Consider the following 24,395-nt stretch of genomic DNA (forward strand, 5'->3'; position numbering starts at 1 on the left):
GGCTCTGGGTTAGTGGGTCAACAGGGCTGTGGGTATAGGGTATTGGCTAAAGGTTGTAGTTTACTGGGGCTGTGGGTGAGTTGGTTGCACTAAAAGGATGTTGCTGAGTTATGTCCTCCCTCTTCCCCCCCCTCAGTCTGGAGATGCCTAAAGATGAGGCGTCTAGCCATAACTGCATCAAACACCTGCGCAGCGTGGTGCAGCAACAGCAGGGCAAGATCGCAGACCTGGAGAAGGCCTCTGCTGAACACAAGCACCAGCTAGCGGAGCAGGTTTGTGTGTGTCTGCATTTGTACGTGTGTGTGCATGTCCGTGCGTGCGTATGTGCAGTACCAGTCAAAAGTTTGTATACACCTACTCATTCCAGGGTTGTTCTTTATTTTCACTATTTTCTACATTGTAGAATAATAGGGAAGACAAACTATGAAATAACACATATGGAATCGTGTAGTTACTAAAAAAGTGTTAAACAAATCAAAATATATTTTATATTGAGGTTCTTCAAAGTAGCCACCCTTTTCCTAGATGACAGCTTTGCACACTCTTGGCATTCTCTCAACCAGCTTCATGAGTTAGTCACCTGGAATGCATTTCAATTAACACGTGTGCCTTGTTAGTTTGTGGAATTTATTTTCTTCTTAATGCTTTTGAGCCAGTCAGTTGTGTTGTGACAAGGTAGGGGTGGTATACAGAAGATAGCCCTATTTGGTAAAAGACCAAATCCATATTATGGAAAGAACAGCTCAAATAAGCAAAGAGAGATGACAGTCCATTACTTTAAAACATGAAGGTCAGTCAATCTGGAAAATTTCAAGAACTTAGCAAGTTTCTTTAAGTGCAGATGCAAAAAAACATCAAGTGCTATGATGAAACTGGCTCTCATGTGGACCACCACAGGAAAGGAAGACCCAGAGTTACCTCTGCTGCTGAGGATAAGTTCATTAGAGTGACGAGCCACATAAATTGCAGCCCAAATAATTGCTATACAGAGTTCAAGGAACAGACACATCTCAACATCGACTGTTCAGAGCAGACTGCATGAATCAGGCCTTCATGGTTGAATTGCTGCAAAGAAACCACTACTAAAGCACACCAATAAGAAAAAGAGACTTGCTTGGGCAAAGAAACATGAGCAATGGACATTAGACTGATGGAAATCTGTCCTTGGTCTGATGAGTCCAAATTTGAGATTTTTGGTTTCAACCGCTGTGTCTTTGTGAGACGCAGATTAGGTGACGGATGATCTCCGCTTGTGTAGTTCCCACTGTGAAGCATGGAGGTGTTGGGGTGCTTCACTGGTGACACTGTTAGTGATTTATTTAGAATTCAAGGCACACTTAACCAGCATGGCTACCACAGCATTCTGCATCGATACGCCATCCCATCTGGTTTGTGCTTAGTGGGACTATCATTTGTTTTTCAACAGGACAATGACCCAACACACCTCCAGGCTGGGGCGCCGCCAGGGGTTTTGTGCCCCATGAAAAGATATCACATTGGGCCACACCACCACAGACCACACCAACCCTGCGCAATTGCTGTAACCACATACCTCCAGAACCCAATTGACCCGTTCAAAGCTTTAAATAGCTACCTTTGCATGGTTTCAACTCTGTTGTAGTCCAATATTTACTGTACGAAAATATAACACTGTGCAGACATGCATGCAACATTCTGCATACAGTGGTATTCACTATTTGATGCAAGACTGATACCCTCTATAAGAAATGTGCTGAAGGCCATCTTTAACAGTACACGTAATTTTAATGGTACAATTCTTGAATGGAAATTTCTCAACATTAATGAATAACTTAAAATAAATATTACTTAAATATAAATTAACCTCTTCAATTAAAATAAATGATAATCTATAGAATGATATAACAAACAAAATAATAAAATCAGCAGCAGGTTTTCGAACTAAGTATACCTACCAACTGGAAAATAAGCAGCTGTAAAAGTGGAAATGAAAAGGCCTGATGGTGGCGCTAGAGGAAAGGTCAAGTGGTCACCAAATCAATATCAATTCTTCAGATTGGGGTCTTGATTGTGCACAACTAATTGTATGGCAATCCAGCCATTACTTTGATATATAGTCTGTTCTCAGTCTTGTTCTCAGCCTGTGGGCATCGTGTGTAGTGATCCAATATCCATAGCCATGCCATTTAACAGTTATCACTGGCCCTTACTCAGCCTTACTCACCAAGAGCCCAGCGCTGAGCCTTCTTGCTAGCAAAGTCACTATCAAGTCTTTGAAGTCCAGGTTTCTATCTAACTGACTTTCAATGGACAGCATGGCAAGACTGCAAAGCCTGTCCTGGGACATAGTGGACCTCAAATAGTTGTTTTTGTCTGTTTTAGCTTACTGAAAGCTCACGCCACCAGCAACAGTCACAGGCAGTGTGCAAAATATACGTAAAGCAATGCACACTTCTCCAAAAATTCTTTGCATCTTACAAATTGCATTCAGGAGACCAAGAGGGGACAAGTTAGGGGGGAAAGTGGTAGCATATGCAATGTTCAGGTGTCTTACTTAATTTTGAAACTCAGGTGTAAGATCTCTGGAATACTTCATGATCAGTGGTTGGCACACAGAAGGGACTTTATCCTCCACTAATCTGCCCAACTTTCAGAACAGAAGAAAATTATTCTACAAGTTTTGCAGTGGTGTGGATCCTAGTGTCCAAGTCACTTATGTTGTCCATAGCAGTGAACACCGTTGCTGCACTGTCCTGAGCTGTCTCCTCTTGAGAGGTCTCATCATGGAATCTCTTCCTTTTCCTCTAGCGGCTGTGTTCCTTGCTAAATTGAGGTGCAACATCCATTTGCATAGGAATCAGTGTTGCCTCAGACAGGAGAGACTCCCATCCATCTCTAAGAGCCTGCATCTCTTTTAAGGCTCTGATATTGGCTGCCTCTGTGTCAAGTGAGATTTTTCCTGACTGGAGAATCACATTCCTGTCCTCAACGCATTGCAGTACCTGTAATTATGTCAACTGACATGTCATTCAACACAATGCTGCTCACCTCCTTCAGTTGGGAGTAGGGCTGGTTCAGGGGATGGGTACGGGGAGACAGGGCTGGTTCAGGGGTATGGGGATGGGGAGGCAGGGCTGGTTCAGGGGGATGGGTACGGGGAGACAGGGCTGGTTCAGGGGGATGGGTACGGGGAGACAGGGCTGGTTCAGGGGGATGGGTACGGGGAGACAGGGCTGGTTCAGGGGGATGGGTACGGGGAGACAGGGCTGGTTCAGGGGGATGGGTACGGGGAGACAGGGCTGGTTCAGGGGGATGGGTACGGGGAGACAGGGCTGGTTCAGGGGGATGGGTACGGGGAGACAGGGCTGGTTCAGGGGGATGGGTACGGGGAGACAGGGCTGGTTCAGGGGATGGGTACGGGGAGACAGGGCTGGTTCAGGGGATGGGTACGGGGAGACAGGGCTGGTTCAGGGGATGGGTACGGGGAGACAGGGCTGCTGAGCCTGAAGCTGCATCTGTTGGGCCTGGCACCAGGCAGGGGCAGGGACAACTGATTTAGTATGAATTGCTTGCTAAACGTTTGCCTGCATTGATTAAATGTCGGCTAAAAGAGGAGCGAAATGTAAACACTCAGATTTTTTTGTGAAGATATTAAGTAACTATGGACTAAGCTAACAGGTTAATTTCCACCACTCACAGATACACCCACCTTCCTTTGTGAAAAATTGGGTGACCTACTGTCGCCCTTTTCTCTCCTCTCTCCTGTCTTTCTTTTCTTTCTTTCTTTTTGTTTTTGGAAGCCAGATTTTCTTTAGGAAGCTAAGACATGATGCTCCACTGGCTCTCCTCACTCGCAATTCACAGCCAAGTACCGTTCGCGCCTGGTTTGGGGGCAGGACTGAATAATTTCATGTAAATAGAGGGGGGGAGGCAATAGAGGCTCTCTGGATGTTGTTTACTTTTTGCCAAAAACAAGAAAAGGAAAAAGAAACCATTAGTTTTGTCAGTAATTTGTAAATAAAATGTTATATTAATGATAGGTACATTTTCTTCAATATTAAATTAACCTAATGTTCTAATAATGTTTTAGGGCCCCTGTCAGTCACAGGCCCTTAGAATCATTCTAACTTTCCCCCGTATATGGCGCCACTGCCTCCAGGCTGTGTAAGGGCTATTTGACCAAGAAGAAGGGTGGTTGTGTGCTGCATCAGATGACCAGGCCTCCACAATCAACTCAACCCAATTGAGATAGTTTGGGATGAGTTGGACTGCAGAGTAGAGGTCAACCGATTATGATTTTTCAACGCCGATACCGATTATTGGAGGACCAAAAAAAGCCGATAACGATTAATCGGCCAAATTATTTTTTTATAATTTTTTGTTGTAATAATGACAATTACAACAATACGGAATGAACACTTATTTCAACTTAACATAATACATCAATAAAATCAATTTAGCCTCAAATAAATAATGAAACATGTTCAATTTGGTTTAAATAATGCAAAAACAAAGTGTTGGAGAAGAAAGTAGAAGTGCAATATGTGCCATGTAAAAAAGCTAACGTTTAAGTTCCTTGCTCAGAACATGAGAACATATGAAAGCTGGTGGTTCCTTTTAACATGAGTCTTCAATATTCCCAGGTAAGTTTTAGGTTGTAGTTATTATAGGACTATTTCTCTCTATACCATTTGTATTTCATATACCTTTGACTATTGGATGTTCTTATAGGCACTTTAGTATTGCCAGTGTAACAGTATAGCTTCCGTCCCTCTCCTCGCCCCTACCTGGGCTCGAACCAGGAACACATCGACAACAGCCACCCTCGAAGCATCGTTACCCGTCGCTCCACAAAAGCCGCTGCCCTTGCAGAGCAAGGGGAACAACTACTCCAAGTCTCAGAGCGAGTGACGTCACCAATTGAATTGTTATTAGCACGCACCCCGCTAACTAGCTAGCCATTTCACATCGGTTACACCAGCCTAATCTCGGGGGTTGATATTGTCTTGAAGTCATAAACAGCTCAATGCTTGAAGCATTGCGAAGAGCTGCTGGCAAAATGCACGAAAGTGCTGTTTGAATGACTGCGTACGAGCCTGCTGCTGCCGCCTACCACCGCGCAGTCAGACTGCTCTATCAAATCATAGACTTAATTATAACATAATAACACACAGAAATACGAGCCTTTGGTCATTAATATGGTCGAATCCGGAAACTATCATTTCGAAAACAAAATGTTTATTCTTTCAGTGAAATACAGAAACGTTCCGTATTTTATCTAACGGGTGGCATCCCTAAGTCTAAATATTCCTGTTACATTGTACAACCTTCAATGTTATGTCATAATTATGTACAATTCTGGCAAATTAATTACAGTCTTTGTTAGGAATAAATGGACTTCACACAGTTCGCAACGAGCCAGGCGGCCCAAACTGCTTGCACGGAACGCAAGAGAAGTGACACAATTTCCCTAATTATAAGAAATTAATGTTAGCAGGCAATATTAAGTAAATATGCAGGTTTAAAAATATATACTTGTGTATTGATTTTGAAGAAGGGCATTGATATTTATGGTTAGGTTTTTTGCAACGACAGTGCTAAATCATCACCCGTTTGACGAAGTAGCCTGTGATTCGATGAGAAATGAACAGGCACTGCATCGATTATATGCAACGCAGGACACGCTAGATAAACTAGTAATATCATCAACCATGTGTAGTTAACTAGTGATTATGTTAAGATTGATTGTTTTTTATAAGTTTAATGCTAGCTAGCAACTTACCTTGGCTTCTTGCTGCCCTCGCGTAACAGGTAGTCAGCCTGCCATGCAGGCTCCTCGTGGAGTGCAATGTCAGGCAGTTGGTTAGAGCATTGGACTAGTAACCGGAAGGTTGCAAAAACGGAATCCCCGAGCTGACAAAGTAAAAATCTGTCGTTCTGCCCCTGAACAAGGCAGTTAACCCACCGTTCCTAGGCCGTCATTGAAAATAAGAATGTGTTCTTAACTGACTTGCCTAGTTAAATAAAGGTGTAAAAAAAAAATATATATCTTCCAAATCGGTGTCCAAAAATACCGATTTCCGATTTGTTATGAAAACTTGAAATCGGCCCTAATTAATCGGCCATCCCGGTTTAATCGGTCGACCTCTACTGCAGAGTGAAGAAAAACAGCCAACAAGTGCCCTGCATATGTGGGAACTCTTTTATAAGACTGTTGGAAAAGCATTCCAGGTGAAGCTGGTTGAGAGAAAGCCAAGAGTGTGCAAAAGGTGGCTACTTTGAAGAATCTCAAATATAAAATATATTTTAACACTTTTTTGGTTACTACATGATTCCATGTGTTATTTCATAGTTTTGATGTCTTCACTATTATTCTACAATGTAGAAAATAGTCAAACATAAAGAAAAACCCTTGAATGAGTATGTGTGTCCAAACTTTTGACTGGTACTGTAAGTGTGCTTATGTGTGTCAGTGCCTGTACATCTGAGTCTATCTGGTTGATGTTGTGTCAGCATGGTCTGCTAGCCCATTGTGGTGTCTCCTCTCTGCCTCCAGAAACGGGACATCCAGTTACTGAAGGCGTACATGAGGGCCATCCGCAGTGCCAACCCCAACCTGCAGAACTTGGAGGACACCATTGAGTACAATGAGATCCTGGAGTGAGTGGATTATTAAGCACTGTGGTGCACAGCACACTTCACAATCAGACAGTATAACTTACTATGCTGTAGAGGCCTGCATTCCCGCAGGACCCGACAGATCATTGCGGCGCGGTCAACATTTTTCATACTGCAATCAGTCAGACAACTTTGGGATTAAAATATTTTTGGTCCTGCAGATTAAGGCTATTTGGAAACGGTCATCTTTCTGTTTTGTATGCGTTAGCCAATCTATTGTATTAAAATCACCTCTTTGTGTCACTATTCACACACTCATAATTCCCTGCTTCAAGTTCAGCAGCCTATAGGCTACCTCTCTTAGTTGGGCATTCAAGATCAAGTGCACTTATAAGGCTATACAGTGCCTTCAGAAAGTTTCACACCCCTTTTACTTTTTCCACATTTTGTTGTTACAGCCTGAATTTTTTTTTTATGGTTTAAATTGAGATTTTGTGTCACTGGCCTACACACAATACCCCATAAAGTTGAATTATGTTTTTAGAAAATTTTACAAATTAATTAAAAATGAAAATGCTGATATGTCTTGTCAATCAATAAGTATTCAACCCCTTTGTTATGGCAAGCCTAAATAAGTTCAGGAGTAAAAATGTGCTTAATTCACAAGTTGCATGGACTTACTCTGTATGCAATAATAGTGTTTAACATTAATATTTTGGAATGACTCTGTACCCAACACATACAATTATCAGTTGAGCAGTGAATTTCAAACACCGATTCAGCCACAGAGACCAGGGACGTTTTTCAATGCCTCAAAAGATGGGCACCTATTGGTAGATTAAAAAAGCAGACATTGAATATCCCTTTGAGCATGGTGAAGTTATTAATTACGCTTTGGATGGTGTATCAATACACCCAGTCACTACTAAGATACTGGCGTCCTTCCTAACTCAGTTGCCGGAGAGGAAGGAAACCGCTCAGGGATTTCACCATGAGGCCAATGGTGACTTCAAAATAGTTACAGTTGAATGACTATGATAGGAGAACTGAGGATTGGTCAACAACATTGTAGTTACTCTACAATACTAACCTAATTGACAGAGTGAAAAGAAGGAACTCTTTACCGAATAAAAAATATTCCAAAACATGCATCCTGTTTACAAAATGTGGAGTAAATCAAGGGTCATGAATACTTTCTGAAGGCACTGTATGTGTGGTCTCAATTAAATGCATGGGCGGAGATGCACGGCACAGTTACAGGGATTTTTTTTGCCATTGAAATCCTTGGGCTGGCCATCTGTTTTTATTTATTTATTTTTGTATTTTTTAAATTACAAAAACAATGAGTATATCATGACTGATTTTGTTTGAGCAAATGAGCACAGCATTAGCCATGGCAAAATACATCGGATTGTAGAAAATTTGCTTTAAAACGGCAACATTTTCTCTCAGCTCCATGAAGAAATGTGTAGAATTGCAGGAAATTGGCTTAAAAATGCAACAATGTCTATTTAATCCGCCAAGATGGGGGGGTCCTCTAAAATGTTATCTGAACTGCCACGCCCACCACCTAAGCCCCTTTTTGATCCAGAAAAACCCTGAGTTATCTTTCCAAGGAAGTTAACATAAATATGATTAGGCTACAGTGTCTGGAAATGAATATTGATAATGAAACGAAGTGGAGGGCGCTCAACCAACGTGAGTCAAGGTGCCACCAAAAAATGCTATCATTTAAAAGGAAAAGGCACCTTTCCCTTTTTATCAGCTTAAATATTAATAACCCTTTTTTTTTGTCTCTGCCGCAAATAGTCCCGCTTCGAGAAGGTGGGTCATAGGCTATGCAAAATGTAAGAGAAAGTGCAAGTGTCCACTCATCATTCTTTCTGCTTCAAGTTCAGAAGCCTACTTCTCCTCGCCTAGTTAGATCAGGTGCGCATGTGGTCTTTAAATAGAGCAGGCTATATGCATGGGCGGAGCAGCACGTGGCACTTATCTTTCCAAGGAAATGTACTTCCTAAATATGATTTAAGCTATAGTTTAGGCCTACTACATTGACTGGAAATAAATATCGGTCACCCATATTTGTCTCTGCCTGCAAATCGTCCCGCTCCTATTAATGTAGGCTATGTTAAACTATGTTTTTTGTATAAGAGAAAGTGCAAGTTCTTGTTTCAACTCTCTTTCAAACTACGTCTAGCCTAGTGGCTGATGTAGCCCAGTACCTAATACCGATAGCCTAATGTAATGGACCACGTGAGAATCTCTGGTAATTTAACCTATTTCTTGAATTATTTTTTGCAAATTTGAATATTGCCTATAGAGTGCAACATTGCTGGGACCATTGCTGCTCAGCGAGGTGTGTCACATATGCCTAAAATAACATTTGGGGGACTGTGGTTGGGTTTGGTACCAGTTCTTGTTGATGGGAGTTGGACAAAAAGCCAGCGGGAGCAGGCAGGTGCGGTATGAAAAGCTGCATGAGGGGGATGAACAAATCAGTCCTGCGCAGACCTCTGCTACGCTGCAACACTTTCCACTTTTGAGGCATATTCATGAATTATGATGATTATAATAACCATTATAATATCCCAACTCTCCTCTCATCCTCCCCTCTACCTCTCCTCCTAGGTGGGTGAACTCCCTCCAGCCGGCTCGCGTCACCCGCTGGGGCGGCATGATCTCAACGCCAGACGCTGTCCTCCAGGCGGTCATCAAGCGCTCGCTAATCGACAGCGGCTGCCCGCCTTCCATCGTCAACGACCTTATCGAGAATGCCCACGAGAGGAACTGGCCCGCCGGCCTGGCCACGCTGGAAACGCGGCAGATGAACCGGCGCTACTATGAGAATTACGTGGCCAAGCGTATCCCGGGGAAACAGGCGGTGGTGGTGATGGCCTGTGAGAACCAGCATATGGGGGAGGACATGATCCTGGAGCCGGGCCTGGTCATGATCTTTGCCCATGGGGTGGAGGAGATACTATGACCTGGCTGGGGGTGGTGGAGAGCAGAGAGGGGGAGACTTCTGACTGACCTGAATTGAACAAAGGAGAGGAGGGAGCAGCGGATGCTATGACACTTATGTCTGCCTACTGAATGGCACCCTATTCCCCATAGGCCCTGGTCAAAAGTAGTGCACTATATAGGGAATAGGGTGCCATTTTGAATGTAGCCTATGACACAGCAAGAGCAGGGGAAGATCCTATGACGGGGCAGGTTTTAAGGAGATGATATGACACCAATAGAAGGCTTTAGAGGGAAAACTATGACAATCGGGGGTATGGTAGTATCGAGTGGGGGTGTTGGAGGGACAGGCAAATTGTTGGGGGGGAGTGTAAGAGTCTCCAACTAATAGGGTAGAGGAAATAAAAGTTAAGGGTAAGCATCCTGAAGGAGACGCACTAAATCAGGATTACCCTGCTCTCTGCCTTAAACACCTTTTTTATTTAGCGAAATTAAACGTAACATGGATTGATCAGTCATAGGAAGAAAGAAACAAACAAGATTGTAGCATAATCTGCCTTCTCCCCGCCCCCACTGCTGCTGACAAAATATCCCATTGGCTGACTATAATGAGATGACTCATCTGCCCCCTCCATAGCTTCCAGTTATATATGACTTATAGAGAATTATAGAGGCCTCTAGTGGCCAAAAGGCCGTATTAGCATGGGCAGCGCCATTGAGGCCTTCCACCATTTTAATGTAGTCAACTGGGTGGGACTTCCAACATCATTGGCTGGTGAACCTGTTGGTGTCATGTCCAAAATTGACTACTTCAAAATGGAGATTGCCTTAATGGCACTGCCCATGCTGTCAGATGCTATAATGGCACAGATACAAAGAGTCCTCTCTCTTTATGGTGTGACTTCATCAAAAACTCATCTATCAATAATAAAGCTAACATATATGCAATCTAAGCATACTTCATTGCAAAGTCCAAGAACATTTTCATTTTTTTTATTGAGACTATCTCTGTTGGATTTCAAGTCAACACATTTCTTCAGATTGTTCTGAAGAAAGCTCAGGACCCCTTTGAGACCGATGTTTTCTTTAGCTCGCTGTATCTATTACCATGGCATTCTCTCCTCCTTGGGCCAGGAAATGTGGGTTATTTCCTGCTTAGGAGAAGGAATGCATGCTGGGATTGGTTAAGTGAATCCTATTGGATGTGCTCCGCTGTATGTGAACCCTGGGAGGCACATAGATCGGGGGAACTGCTGAACATAAACACAGAGCACGTGGATTACCATTGTTTGCAAGGACGTTTGGTTTGGACCAACTACATTTCCCATCATTACTGCATCACACAAATATCATGATTGCATCACCTTCCTCTTTGTCAACAACAGACCTTCTTGTACCTCCTTGGGATGCAGAGCTGATCAAGAATGTCACTCAAAAGGTGGGAAAAGGAGCAGTGGATGGAGAGTCCTGGTGAAGATTGTGGACTTAGATATTTTTTTTTGATGGACTTGAGTTTCATGCCTTATGTTTTTGTAAAGTTATTGTTGTGTATTTGATTTTCTGAGTTATTGAGTGTCCTATGTTGAACTTTTTCTTTTAGGATGCTATCTATATAGTTGGTGTGAAGTGGGTCCAATTGTATGAAAACAAATACTTCTTCTCAGAGGCTACCAAAGCATTTATCCACAGCAATTATGTAAAAATGTACATCAACCAAAAGACTTCTGTTTTTGTGAAATTATTTTAATTTGGTTTACCTCGGTCATTGTCAAATAGCGTAAAACTAACACACCACCGTATGTCATGTAGCTTATTCTTATATTTTGTGTTCAGTCATACATAAAGTACTTCTCTGGCTTGGGTGATTTGTAATGTTGTTCCCGGATGAGGTTAGGTGATTTGTGACCCTGAATCTATCACCACAGTGAGCAAGGATTTTACTGATACTATTTTTCCTAACAGTTTTGGACTATTCTGGCTTAAATCATTCAAGCAGTGATAGTCTACTGGCATGCTTTCACTTCAGCAGTTTTATTGATTGTTGTGTAACTCACTTGTTCGTTTGCGAACAAAACTATTGATTGGTTTTACTTCCAACCACCAACTAATGAACACAAGTTCACACACACATTTTACCTCAGCTTATTCTGGAAATGAATTAAATTAATTTTCTGGGGGTGACTGAATAAAAATGGACACACACACACACACACTCAGAGGAAGCAGTTGAAGCTTAACCAAGGTCTAGACTCCTCCTGAGAGCTGCTACAAAGCTGGAACCTAGCCTTAATCCACTTCCTCACTCTGCATGGCTGGCTCTCTTTGCTCTGTCAGTTAGGTGCCTTGATATCATACATGTATGGAACTCAAACTCCGGTCCTGGAGGGCTGTATGTTGAGCCAAGTATACATCTCAAACTTTTTTTTTTACATTTCCTTTAAAGGTATTGAACTTACTTCTTTTGGATACCCAAATCAAAGGCTTGTAAAGTGATTTGAAGTAATGGGGTTAGTGAGATGAGATCACGAAGTAGCTTGTCGAGCATAGGTACACACAAACATCCCTCCAAGACTTGCATTTCAGATCCTTGCTATGGTTCTTTGTAGTGTTATGTGGCTTTGTCACCTGTGCAGATTCAGTTAAGAGTCATTGGTATGAATAGAGAGCTTTGTTGTCTTTTCCTAGAGGATGGATGAACTACAATACGCATACGGTCAACAAAAAGGAGATGGACAAAGTGTTGATAAAACTTCTGAAATAATTAATGAAGGATTAATGGCTAGAACCTCCACTTTACTATTCAGAAATGTAGAGAGCAATGAGAGACTGGGAAAATATGTATTTTGATGTTAAATACTGCAATCTAGGGTGTATTTACTAGGAATCAAATGCAAGCAAACGGGTCAAAACGAGGACAGCCTGACCTAAACTTGTCCAATAAGAAGGGCTGGTTTTAGTTTCAATGTTTTCCTTTGCAAAACGTTTTGCTACATGCCCTAAGGAATACACCCCTGTAGTCAAGAACTGACTGGGGTGTATTCATTATGTCTTGCCATGGAAATGTTTACCGTGTGATGCAAACGGGGAGGGACCTACCTGAATTTGTCCAATAGAAACTAGTTTTCATTGCAAAACATCTGTTTGCAGTGAACGGGTTCTGTTGCAAAACGTTTTGCAACAGACATAACGTTTGCAACAGAATCCATGTAATGAATACACTTGTCTGCCTTTTTCGCTTATTCATATGCACTAGTCTTGTGAATGTTGTGTTTGTTACTTTGATGATGACTAATAATACCACAGAACTGGGGAAGAATTACACATTTATTGTAAATTTAAGATTTATTGTAAATAGCTCGCTATCATATCAATATGCATATACTGAGGCACTTCGATTTCTATCAATCCATATAAATTTTGATTTTGTGAGATTTGTGGTTTCATTAAAAGCTGATAAGAATTCCTGCCTGTTTGGAATGTTGTATTGTGTTAATTTATTTTATTGCTAAACTTTTTGTATTTGAAAAAAATGGAAAAACATTCAATTATAAAGGCCTAAACCATGTCTCAATTAAATATTCCACCTGCATTTTATTTATTTGTTATTAGCATCAAATATAACTAAATATACAGTCATACTTTACAACACAGTATACAAAAAAATAAACTTTATACTCAGGGGTATAACTCATCAAATCAAATTTTATTGGTCACACGCAGATGTTATTAGGGGTGTAGCGACATGATTGTAATACACATTTAAACAAAAATACATAAGGCTTCACAGGTGTTTAGTATTTTTTTTTCAATTCCATTTTAAAAACTAAGAATCTTGGCTTTTCTTTAGCCCACTTGCATTTATGTATAACATTTACCATACATAAAGATATGAATTATGCATATTTTGTTCTGATCTAAATCCTGATTATTAAATAAAAGTAAAACATCTTTACCATCAAGCTTAAAACCCTATCACCAGTTGATCTAAAAAATAAATGCTCAAGATCTGTCCCAAAAAATCTTTGTACGAATACAATCATAGAATAAATTACCGTTTTCAATCTGACAAAACACACGATGACAATTTGAAATCTTGACAGTACCTGGTTAACTGAAAAAATAAAGTGAATAGTTTTAAAACAAGTGTTCCATCTGCCCTGTGATTGTAGCCTGGCTGACGCGACCCACGTGACTCACAGCGCAAGGAGAGCTGGGGTGTAATCATTAGTCCAAACAGTTGCAAAACATTCAACGACAGTTTCTATTGGACAAATCTAGGTAGCTCCCTCCCCCGGTTCCGTTTGGTTCAATTTATTGAGAAACGTTTTGCAACAAAATCGGCGTACATCGATTCCATAGTTTTTTTTAATGAAAAGTATCTCCCTTCTCGCGTGTATTTGGGTTATATGAGGTTTGTAGCGTATATTACTTTGGCTATCAACTGCACAGCGGAAATCGGAGAAAATAGGCATCATTGTGAGCGTGGCTGAGGGTTTTTTGGAACTCTTTTCTGCTAAGGCATTACAATGAATCCTTTCGACGAATGCCCCGCCCTGAAAGGCACATTAGCCTGTGTAGGGATGTGACTGAAGGAGGGGTTGTTTTGATTTCTTTTTGTATTTGGTAGTATCTCAATACCCCACCCGTAGGTGGCGGCAATACACCAATAGATGTAGTCTGCCATAAAACTTTTAAAGAAGAAGAACAATCGGCGTAATAAATACAACAGTGTTTTCGATTTAGGTGTCAACCAGACTACTGTGATTTTTTTAAAATTGTCCCCATATTGTAACAAAGTTGACAAATTCGCTACATTGTATTCTTCCTCACCTGTCCACTCGATAACCATTCCGTGACTATTGTATTTTTAATCTGTAGTAGCCTATTCTGTCAATTATCCACTGTCAAACGCGAGAAGGCCCCCCTCCCCCCTCCTGTCCCAATGGATTACGTTACCCCCTAAATTACACTCCATTTCCCAAAATCTAAATAGGAACTGTCCTATAATATTGTCACCAAGGCGGTGCTAGTGTAATTGTCGCAAACTGCAAGCCCTTCCCCGCCCACTAATCCCTTGGATTTATATAATGCACTAATACACTAACAACATCTGCTCACTTAGTTGTGGCCATAGCAGTCGCGTAGCCGTCCTAACCATCCATATTCGACCGAATTCTACTGTGGATAGCGGGTTTTTCGGGTCCACTTGTCCCTCGTCACCAGAGCCATCTATTAGGACGCACTTCACCAAAGTAAGCTGTTATTACATTCCCTTACAATTGATTCGTCTTCACCTGTAAACAATGAGTGTAGCCTACTGAAAGAGCAATGACCACTTGTCGATACCACGCAATGTGTAGGCTTTGGCACCTGAGGGTTTTATTTATTTTATTTTATTATTTTCCATATAAGGTCAAACAACATATTTTGTCTATGCCAGCCTATCATCGCGCCCTGGACTTGTTTGACTAACAAATTGGAACTGATTTTGGCCACTTTAATCTACACTGTAATTTTATGTTCGACCTGTAAGACTTCCAATGCATCCATTGTCATTATTTCTCAACTCAAGTTTGTATACATATTGGTTGGATCTGTGTAGGCTACATATGGAATGATTTACACAGAACACAATAGAGTTTGAATCTAAAATATACGTTCCATATAAAAGCAATTTTAAGGAAAATGTCTGATTGTGATTTTCATACCTTGTGCTCTTAGACCAGTTTCCCTACCCTTCCCACTATTTCCTCATGGGATCCTGCTTTGTCAAAATTGTAGACTCAGGTGTGTAGGTAAAATGTGTAGGTGACTGATTGAGTAACTCATTGTGTTTGATCCTTGAGTCAGCCATGCATCAGAGATGCCACAACTTCATCTCCTCATACTAGATCAAAGCTGGTGTCAAGAATCATGGTGTTGGTATACTGCAGCCCACTACTGTATGTCAGCAGCTTTTCTCAACCTGGGTTTCTAAAATATTGAATCTGACATTACTCTGTTAATCCAGTACAGGACATTACAGGATGTACCCTGTCAAAATAGAATGAAATCAAATCAGGGAGTTAAACAATATACCCTTAATCCCAATGTTTGACAATTAACCCAAAACCTTCAAGCCTCTGAAACATTATATTTTGTCTTTTTGTCATTTTGGGGTAATGTATTCTTTTGTCAATTACTTTCATACTGGTAAAAAAAACACATTGAACGTGTGTAAACTTCAACTGACTTAGTGACTTCCTCATTGATCAAATGTAGTTATGAAATGAGCAGCAGTATGCATTATAGTCTGTTGTTGATTCTCTCTAAGTAATTTGATTTTCCACAAAAGTTTCCAGGCCACTGGAACAAAGTACTGACGTAGAATAAAGACATTTTCCTTGGGTGATGAGAGTCATGCTCAAATGATTCCCTTAATTGGAAGAGTAACCCCAAACAGGCAGGATTCCACTGTCTGGGCCAGCTGGAGATTTACCATCACATTTTGCCAGTCTCTTTTCATCTGAGCTTGAAACTAGAAAGTGTCCCTCAGGGATGTATTTGATTAGAACATGGTTTTGACGTTATCTTGAGATGGGGTGTGAGGAAATAACAAATGTGATAGGCATTAGGAATTTAGGGCTTAGAAACTGTAGGAAAATGACACACTGGTAAGGAACTACACTGAGTGTACAAAACAGTAATAACATCTGCTCTTTCCATGACAGACTGACCAGGTGAAAGCTATGATCCCTTATTGATGTCACTTGTTAAATCCACTTCAATCAGTGTAGATCAGGCCTGGGCAATTATTTTCCATGGAGGGCCACATTACAATATATTTTTGCTATTGCGGGCCAGAATCATATTACAGGATTATACATCATGTGTATGACTGTGTTGACAGATATATCTACTGTAAATCACGTCCAGATATGCTACTTATTTAACTTTTTTAACATGCACAGAAATAAACTACATCCATGTTCTCCTTTTCGTAGGTATTTTCATTATTAAACATGCAATGAACTACATGGAGGGAAAAGTACACTGTGCATTCAGCACCACGGACAGAACTCTTGTTAATGGATATGCACAAGAAAGAGAGAGAGAGCTCAACATTACATTTAAACTACTCAATCAGTGTGAGGAGTGAAGTCTCTGATGGGCATTGACTAGAGCAGTGAAGTCTTGCGTCGCTATGCGCAGGATTGCTGAGAGGTGAGAGTCAGTAAGAGATGATCTGTGCCTTGACTTGTTATATTCCATCACTGAAAATGTCTGTTCACATACATAGGTTGACCCAAACAGTACAAACATCTTCTGAGCATGACTTCTAATCTTTGGAAAGTTTTGTTCATCAAGAGATGCATAGAACCTCGTCAGTGACTTTGTTTTGAATAGTTCTCCAATCACTGCATCAGACTGGAGATCGATAAGCTCAAGTTGCAAGTCAGTGGAAGTGTTATCCACATTGAAGGTGAAAGGAGAGGAACCCACATCATGTCAGGGAACAGACTAGTAGTGTCAGAAGGTGGGTGAGATTGTTGGCTTCTACTTAGCGGAACAGTCTAGTAGTGTTGGAAGATGGGTGTGATTGTAGGCTTCTACTTGGTGGGTCAGGAGGAGTAATTTTCCCTTGAAGGCTTTGACAAGACTTTACATCTGATGTGCAAAAAGGCCCTTCCCTTGTAGTTTGGAATTCAGATCATTCATGAGGGCCATGATGTCCATAGTAAAGGCAAAACCAGCTGACCATTCTTTATGTTGCAGTTGAGGGAAATCCACATACTTTCCCTTTCATTTGCAAAAACTCAGCAATCTCCGATTTCAGGTCCCACACCGTTTTAAGCACCTTCCCCAAACTCAGCCATCTCACGTTTGTGTGGTAGGGGAGATCTGCATGACCCGACTCTGTCTATTCCAACAGTGAGACAAACTGCCTGTGGTTTAAAGATTTTGGCTTATGAAGTTTACCACTTTAGTGACTGTATCCACAACATAGCTCATTTTCAGAACACATTTACAGGGCATCTCCTGATGAATAATGAATAAAATAATTTTCTAATCTGGGTTCAGCTCAGCTACTTGATCTTGTATCCTTTTCAAAAGGCCAACGTTTTTTCCTGTCCCAGCTTTGCCACACACTTATTAACCTTCTCCAATAAATCTTTCCCTGTGGTTGCGCTCTTCGTTGACTGCACTGAAGCAAGCTCCTCTGTAATTTCCAGGTCTGGGGTTATGCCTCGTAAGAATATCAACAAATTCGCCGTGTCACGTGCATCACTGGTCTCATCCAGGACCAATGAGAAATAGGTGAAATCCTTTACCTTTCAACTGTTGTTCCATATTCTCTAGATGTGCTCGACACGCCGTGTCACTGTTCGTATTGACAGGGAAACATTTTCAAACAGCTCTTTCTTGTCGGGGAAAAGTATTGCTGCAGAGTCAATTAAACATTATTTAATGAATTTGTCCTCAGCGAATGGCTTGCCAAATACATTTAAACTCAGTTTTTCACAATTCCTGACATTTAATCCTAGTAAAAATTCCCTGTTTTAGGTCTGTTAGGATCACCACTTTATTTTAAGAACGTGAAATGTCAGAATAATGGTAGAGAGAATGATTTATTTCAGCTTTTAATTCTTTCATCACATCCCCAGTGGGACAGAAGTTTACAAAGTAGATGTCCTAACCGACTTGCCAGAACTATAGTTTGTTAACAAGAAATTTGTGGAGTGGTTGAAAAACGAGTTTTAATGACTCCAACCTAAGTATATGTAAACTTCCGACTTCAACTGTAAGTTTAGCAATTTTGTGGGACTGTACATATCTAGCTCTCGCGATTCCATCGTTTGCTGAATGCAGTTTTGTGAAAAGTCCTTGCTGCTTTTTCAACTGAGAAAGCAACTCTTTCGATGCACTTGCCCTCTGCTCAGAATACATATTCTTATATTTCTCTGCATGCTTCGTTTGGAAGTGTCGGGACAAGTTCATTGTCTACTTTCCTTTTCTTTGAAATCTTTGAAAAACACATTTTTGCTCAATTTCTAGCTACCTGCTATTTGTAACTGTGACGTGTATGTCAGCCTGTCAGTCACTGTCTGGACTCGTGCAGTTGTTATTTATACGTGCCTTTAAAATAAATGTCCCACAAGCGGTGGGGGTTAAATGATTACACAAAGGGGAGTATTCATTGGGCTTTTAATTTGAATAACAAATACTTTTTTCAAAATTACTGTCGCAAATTCTTTATGTGATCTGAGTATGATTCCGCGGGCCGTATTGAATCAGGTCGCGGGCCGCATAGGCCGGCCTTTGCCCAGGCCTGGTGTAGATGAAGGGGAGGAGACAGGTTAAAGAAGGATTTTTTAAGCTTTGAAACATGGATTGTGTATGTGTGCCATTCATAGGGTGAATGGACAAGACAAAAGATGTAAGTGCCTTTGAAGGGGGTATGGTGGTCGGTGCCAGGTTTGTGTCAAGAACTGTAACGCTGCTGGGATTTTCACATTAAACAGTTTCCCGTGTGTTTCAAGAATGGTCCACCAGCCAACTTGACACAACTGTGGGAAGCATTAGTCAACATGGCCCAGCATCCCTGTCGAACGCTTTCGACACCTTGTAGAGTCCATGCTCCGACAAATTGAGGCTGTTCTGAGGGCAAAATGGGGGAGGGGGTGCAACAAAATATTAGGAAGGTGTTCATAATGTTTTGTACAATCAGTATGTGTGATGTTGCACAAAGAATGGGGTCAAACCTGTTTCGTGGGACGTCACGCTCACTATTTATAGATAGTGACTGTCTCAACTATCTCCCCTTCTTCGCCGATTTGCTAATTTACTGCTTCTGGACTCAAAGTGGACAGATTTATATTCTCTCATTTTTTTTATGTAGGATTCATATTTTTTTCTCCTTCTCAGTCACTCTCCTGTCTCTCTACCTCAGTCTCTCTGGCCAGTGTGGGAGAAACTTGCGACCATGGCGGCTCCAGACCAAGCTAAAGACACAGCTACAAACCCAGACGGGAGGGATTTGAGCCCTGTGGACTTCATCCAGCTGCAGCAGTACATGGAATGTGAGTGCCATTTTTAATTAAAAGGAAAGGTGGGTCGGATACAATGCTAATACCATACTTCTAGAATTAACTTCAACAGTCTGTGGCTCTAGCTCTAATGAACCTGACGAAGACCTAGTTGGGTAAAAATGTTATCCTATTGAATACTTGGGAACCACCACCAGGAAGTGGAATATTATTTCATAGTTTTGATGTTCGCTATTTATTCTACAATGTAGAAAATAGTAAAAAAAATAAAAATAAAAAAGCCCTGAATGTGTCAGTGTGTCCAAACTTTTGACTGCTACAGTATATATTCTTTTTTCACACCAGATACAAACATACACACGCAAACAACAACTATATCTCATCTGCCCATGCCCCCTCCCCCCCATTGCCTGCACTATTCTTTGCCATATGGCCTTTGTTTTTTCCCCTCGGTTGCTCATGCTATTTCAATAATAAATCATTAGATTTACCATTGTGTTAATGATGGCAGATTGATTGATTTCCAAGTTTTTAGTATACGTTTCTTCAAGATGAGTGTTGAGAAGAAAATCGTCCAACCCACTGAGTATCTCACTACACCCCCATATGCCATGTCTTGAAATATGCAGACAGATGGATTAAAAGTACATTTAAATTGTAATACTTCTGACAGCCAACTTTTTAGCTCCGCCCATAACTTTTGGACTTTATAGCATTCCCAGAAAGCATTAATTATTGAGTGATTGTTAGTTTTACACGATTCTGCTGTTGTGCTATATAATTTGTGAAATTTGTCTTTTGAATAAAACATTCTATACGTTAATTTATACTGAATTAAGGGTACATTTTTGTTAACTGTAATTTCGTTAGTTATGCTCCAACATTTGGTATTTTATTAGGATCCCCATTAGGGATGCACAATATATCGGTGAACAAATCGGAATTGGCCGATATTAGCTAAAAATGCCAACATCGGTATCAGCCGATGTCTAGTTTAACGCCGATGTTAAAAACCGATGTCAAAGCTGACGTTCTTACCTATATAACATAGGTACATGACGTAATAACACCACATAAAATGTTGCGCTACACAGCATTCCTAACCTAGCCCACACAATGTCTGCTGTGTGGATCGAGCAGTCAACAAGTCGAGCAGTAATTTTGAAGAGTAAGAACATTTCAGCAAGACAACTCAAAGGCTAAAACCAAACCTAAGATAATGGATTCATTGCCCTTGATAATCAACCGTTCTCTGTCGTAGGTGATGTTGGCTTTCGCCGACTGGTCGAGCACCGTTACACACTACCAAGTGCTCTATTTACACAGTAATAGGGTCACTGCTATTAGCTTCACGACATGCATACTATGGAACGCTGTTTGGGTCTTTGCGTGTCAAAAAAGATACAGTAGCACTGTCAAAGCTGTACAAAAAAGTCTGCAAACAGCGGACACGAACGATGTGTTTACAATACCGCATTGATAATAAAGCATCATTTGTTCTACCGTAGCTTCTGGGGCAGCTAGCTTTAGCTTGGTACCTAGCTGGCACCAATACAACCGGCCTGAAAACAATGACCAGTAGAAACGGCAGTCATTTTCATTATTCTTAGCAATGATTTAGGAATCCTTGTGAGTAAGTATTAGCTAGGTTGCCACTTGTTGTTCGCCTATTGAAATTGAACTTCAGTTCATGAAAATAAATAGCTAGCCAACTACTTAACCCTGTTGCCCATAGCTAACATTATAAGATTCAGCTAGCTTCATCTGGCTAGTGAGGCTCAACCGGACCGGGTTATGTGTTATGAAGCTAGCCACAATAAGGATTAGGCACAATAGTGGAATTTGCGGTTTGCCTTCAAAATAAAAGTATGTAATTGACAGTGATGCAAATGAATACAAATAGTAGAATTGTGCCATACTTTTATTTTGAAGGCTAACTGAATAGTCCACTATTGTGGCTAATCCTTATTGTGGCTGTTTTCACATAGATTAGTCCGACCACCATTAATAAAATAAGAACTGTCTTATAAATTAGGGTAATTTTAGATGATGACACCTAGCTATACAGCTACTGAAAAATATTATGTTGTGTTATTTGACACATGAAATAGTGATATTTGACGTGTATATTTTTTGACACGCAAAGACCCAAATGGCATTCCATAGAAATCCTGGTTGAGAATGAAATGACTGAACAAATGAACAACGAAACAGCACAGCAAGTAAGTGAAATAAATAGGTTTTGATTATGTTTTACTGGTAATGGGGACGTAAATGCCAACAACATCACTTTTTGGTCAGTGTGGTGTGTAACCTTTATTTAACTAGGCAAGTCAGTTAAGAACAAATTCTTATTTACAATGACGTCCCGGACGACCCTGGGCCAATTGTGCGCCACCCTATGGGACTCCAAATCACGTCCGGATGTGATCCAGCCTGGATTCGAACCAGGGACTGTAGTGGCACCTCTTGCACTGAGATGCAGTGCCTTAGACCGCTGCGTCCATGTGTTAACTATTTAACTGTACTAGAATGCTTAAAAGGCTGCTAAAATTGTAAATATTGCTTATCTGTATCTTTTTTTTTTTCAAGGAAAATATTGGATATCGGTATCGGCCAAAAGTGTCATATCGGTGCATCACTAATCCCCATTAGCTGTTGCAAAAGAAGCAGCTACTCTTCCTGGGATCCACACAAAACATGAAACATGACATAATACAGAACATTAATATACAAGAACAGCTCAAGGACAGAACTACATACATTTTTTGTTTAAAGGCACACGTAGTCTACATATCAATGCATACACACAAACTATCTAGGTCAAATAGGGGAGAGGCGTTCTGCCGTGAGGTGTTGCTTTATCTGTTTTTTTAAACCAGGTTTGCTGTTTATTTGAGCAATATGAGATGGAACGGCGTTTCATGCAATAATGGCTCTATATAATACTGTACGCTTTCTTGAATTTGTTCTGGATTTGGGGACTGTGAATAGACCCATGGTGGCATGTCTTGTGGGATAAGTGTGTGTGTCAGAGCTGTGTGTAAGTTGACTATGCAAACAATTTGGGATTTTCAACACATTAATGTTTCTTATAAAAATAAGTGATGCAGCCAGTCTCTCCTCAACTCTTAGCCAAGAGAGACTGGCATGCATAGTATTTATGTCAGCCCTCTGATTACAATGAAGAGCAAAACGTGCCGCTCTGTTCTGGGCCAGCTGCAGCTTAACTAGGTTTTTCCTTGCAGCACTGGACCACACGACTGAAAAATAATCAAGATTAGACAAAACTAGAGCCTGCTGGACTTGCTTTTTGGAGTGAGGTGTCAAAAAAGCAGAGCATCTCTTTATTACGGACAGACCTCTCCCCATCTTTACAACCATTGAATCGATATGTTTTGACCATGACAGTTTACAATCTAAGGTAACGCCAAGTAAGTTTCCTCAACTTGTTCAACAGCCACACCATACATTACCAGATTCAGCTGAGGTCTAGAACTTAGGCAGTGATTTGTACCAAATACAATGCTCTTAGTTTTAGAGATGTTCAGGACCAGTTTATTACTGGCCACCCATTCCAAAACAGACCAACTCTTTGTTAAGGGTTTCAGTGACTGTGGTTGCTGATGCCTATATGGTTGAATCATCAGCATGCATGGACACATGCTTTATTCAATGCCAGTGGCAGGTCATTGGTAAAAATAGAAAAGAGTAGAGGGCCCAGAGAGCTGCCCTGCGGTACATCAAACTTTACATGATTGACATTAGAGAAGCTTCCATTAAAGAAAACCCTTTGAGTTCTATTAGATAGATTGCCATATTGTGGATTCAGAGCTGAGGTTGAAAAGTTATAACATATACACTACCGGTCAAAAGTTTTTGAACACCTACTCATTCAAGGGTTTCTCTTTACTTTTTACTATGTTCTACATTGTAGAACAATAGTGAAGACATCAAAACTATGAAATAACACATATGGACTCATGTAGTAACCCAAAAAATGTTAAGCAAATCCAAATATATTTTTTTATTTGAGATTCTTCAAATAGCCACCCTTGATGACAAAACTTTTCACTGGTACTGTATAAAAAAAAATTATACTTGGGGAGCATTATACCAGACAGTGTGGATGTACTTTTTGTCCTAAATTATCCTCTCTAATCCAGCATGCACCTTGAACCAGTGGATGTTCTCATACTACTCAACTAAATCTAGGGGTAATGTTCCAAGAGGGTGAACAGGGAGACGGCGTGAAAGGGTACTGCTTCCTTGCCTCACTGGAGTTTCATATAGTCAATCAAATTTAAATCAAATGTATTTTATAAAGCCCTTTTTACATCAGCAGTTGTCACAAAGTGCTTTAGAGTTACCCAGCCTAAAAGCTCAAAGAGCCGCACTAGAATGGAACCCAAAAGGCAGAGGGTTTTAGATCTTTGAGGGGCATGTATTTTGCCTGTCAGACGTCCTGTGTATTTGTTTGATTTATATTACATCTTCTGCTGGTGGTTTACGTACTGCATCTTTGGCCCTGTTGTAAATTGATTTTCAAAGGTATTGTTGCCAAAATGTATTTTATGTTTTAGACTTTTCTGCCTGTCCCATATCTGGCTTCTCTTTATATGCTTGTATCCCCTGTGTTGACTTTCAGTATTGTCCTCTATGCAGATGGCAGTCTGAGAGTGAAAGATGTGATGAAAGAGTTCCATGCAGGCGGGCGGTTGGTCCAGTACAGATTTGGAGAGGTGAGCTTCAAGAGGGTCCTTTCCAACCATGGCCCATCCTTCTGCTAGCACCCAATGTTGACTTGAG

At 40.8% G+C, this 24,395-nt stretch overlaps 2 protein-coding genes across 8 annotated transcripts in view; both read left to right on the plus strand.

Moving 5' to 3' along the window:
• The window catches only part of LOC115207998 (E3 ubiquitin-protein ligase NRDP1), a 30,317-nt gene extending 17,229 nt beyond the window's left edge, over positions 1-13,088 (plus strand). For 2 of the 3 annotated variants that reach the window (XM_029775678.1, XM_029775679.1), the window contains exons 5-7: positions 137-272; positions 6,536-6,639; positions 9,226-13,022. In XM_029775678.1, coding sequence (XP_029631538.1) covers positions 137-272; positions 6,536-6,639; positions 9,226-9,580 — 595 coding nt within the window. In that variant the 3' untranslated portion in view covers positions 9,581-13,022. Of the gene's footprint in view, positions 1-136; positions 273-6,535; positions 6,640-9,225 lie in introns of all 3 variants that reach the window. The other variant, XM_029775680.1, reaches the window with a different exon arrangement.
• A 1,126-nt stretch (positions 13,089-14,214) lies between these two features.
• Positions 14,215-24,395, plus strand: part of LOC115207996 (diacylglycerol kinase alpha) — a 32,929-nt gene continuing 22,748 nt past the window's right edge. For 3 of the 5 annotated variants that reach the window (XM_029775673.1, XM_029775674.1, XM_029775675.1), the window contains exons 1-3: positions 18,940-18,976; positions 19,490-19,619; positions 24,252-24,328. In XM_029775673.1, the coding sequence (XP_029631533.1) occupies positions 18,959-18,976; positions 19,490-19,619; positions 24,252-24,328 (225 nt within the window). In that variant the 5' untranslated portion in view covers positions 18,940-18,958. Of the gene's footprint in view, positions 14,811-18,939; positions 18,977-19,464; positions 19,620-24,251; positions 24,329-24,395 lie in introns of those variants that run through there. The other 2 variants (XM_029775677.1, XM_029775676.1) reach the window with 2 other exon arrangements.

Source organism: Salmo trutta, chromosome 14, assembly GCF_901001165.1.
Source record: "Salmo trutta chromosome 14, fSalTru1.1, whole genome shotgun sequence".
Lineage (NCBI taxonomy): Eukaryota > Metazoa > Chordata > Actinopteri > Salmoniformes > Salmonidae > Salmo > Salmo trutta.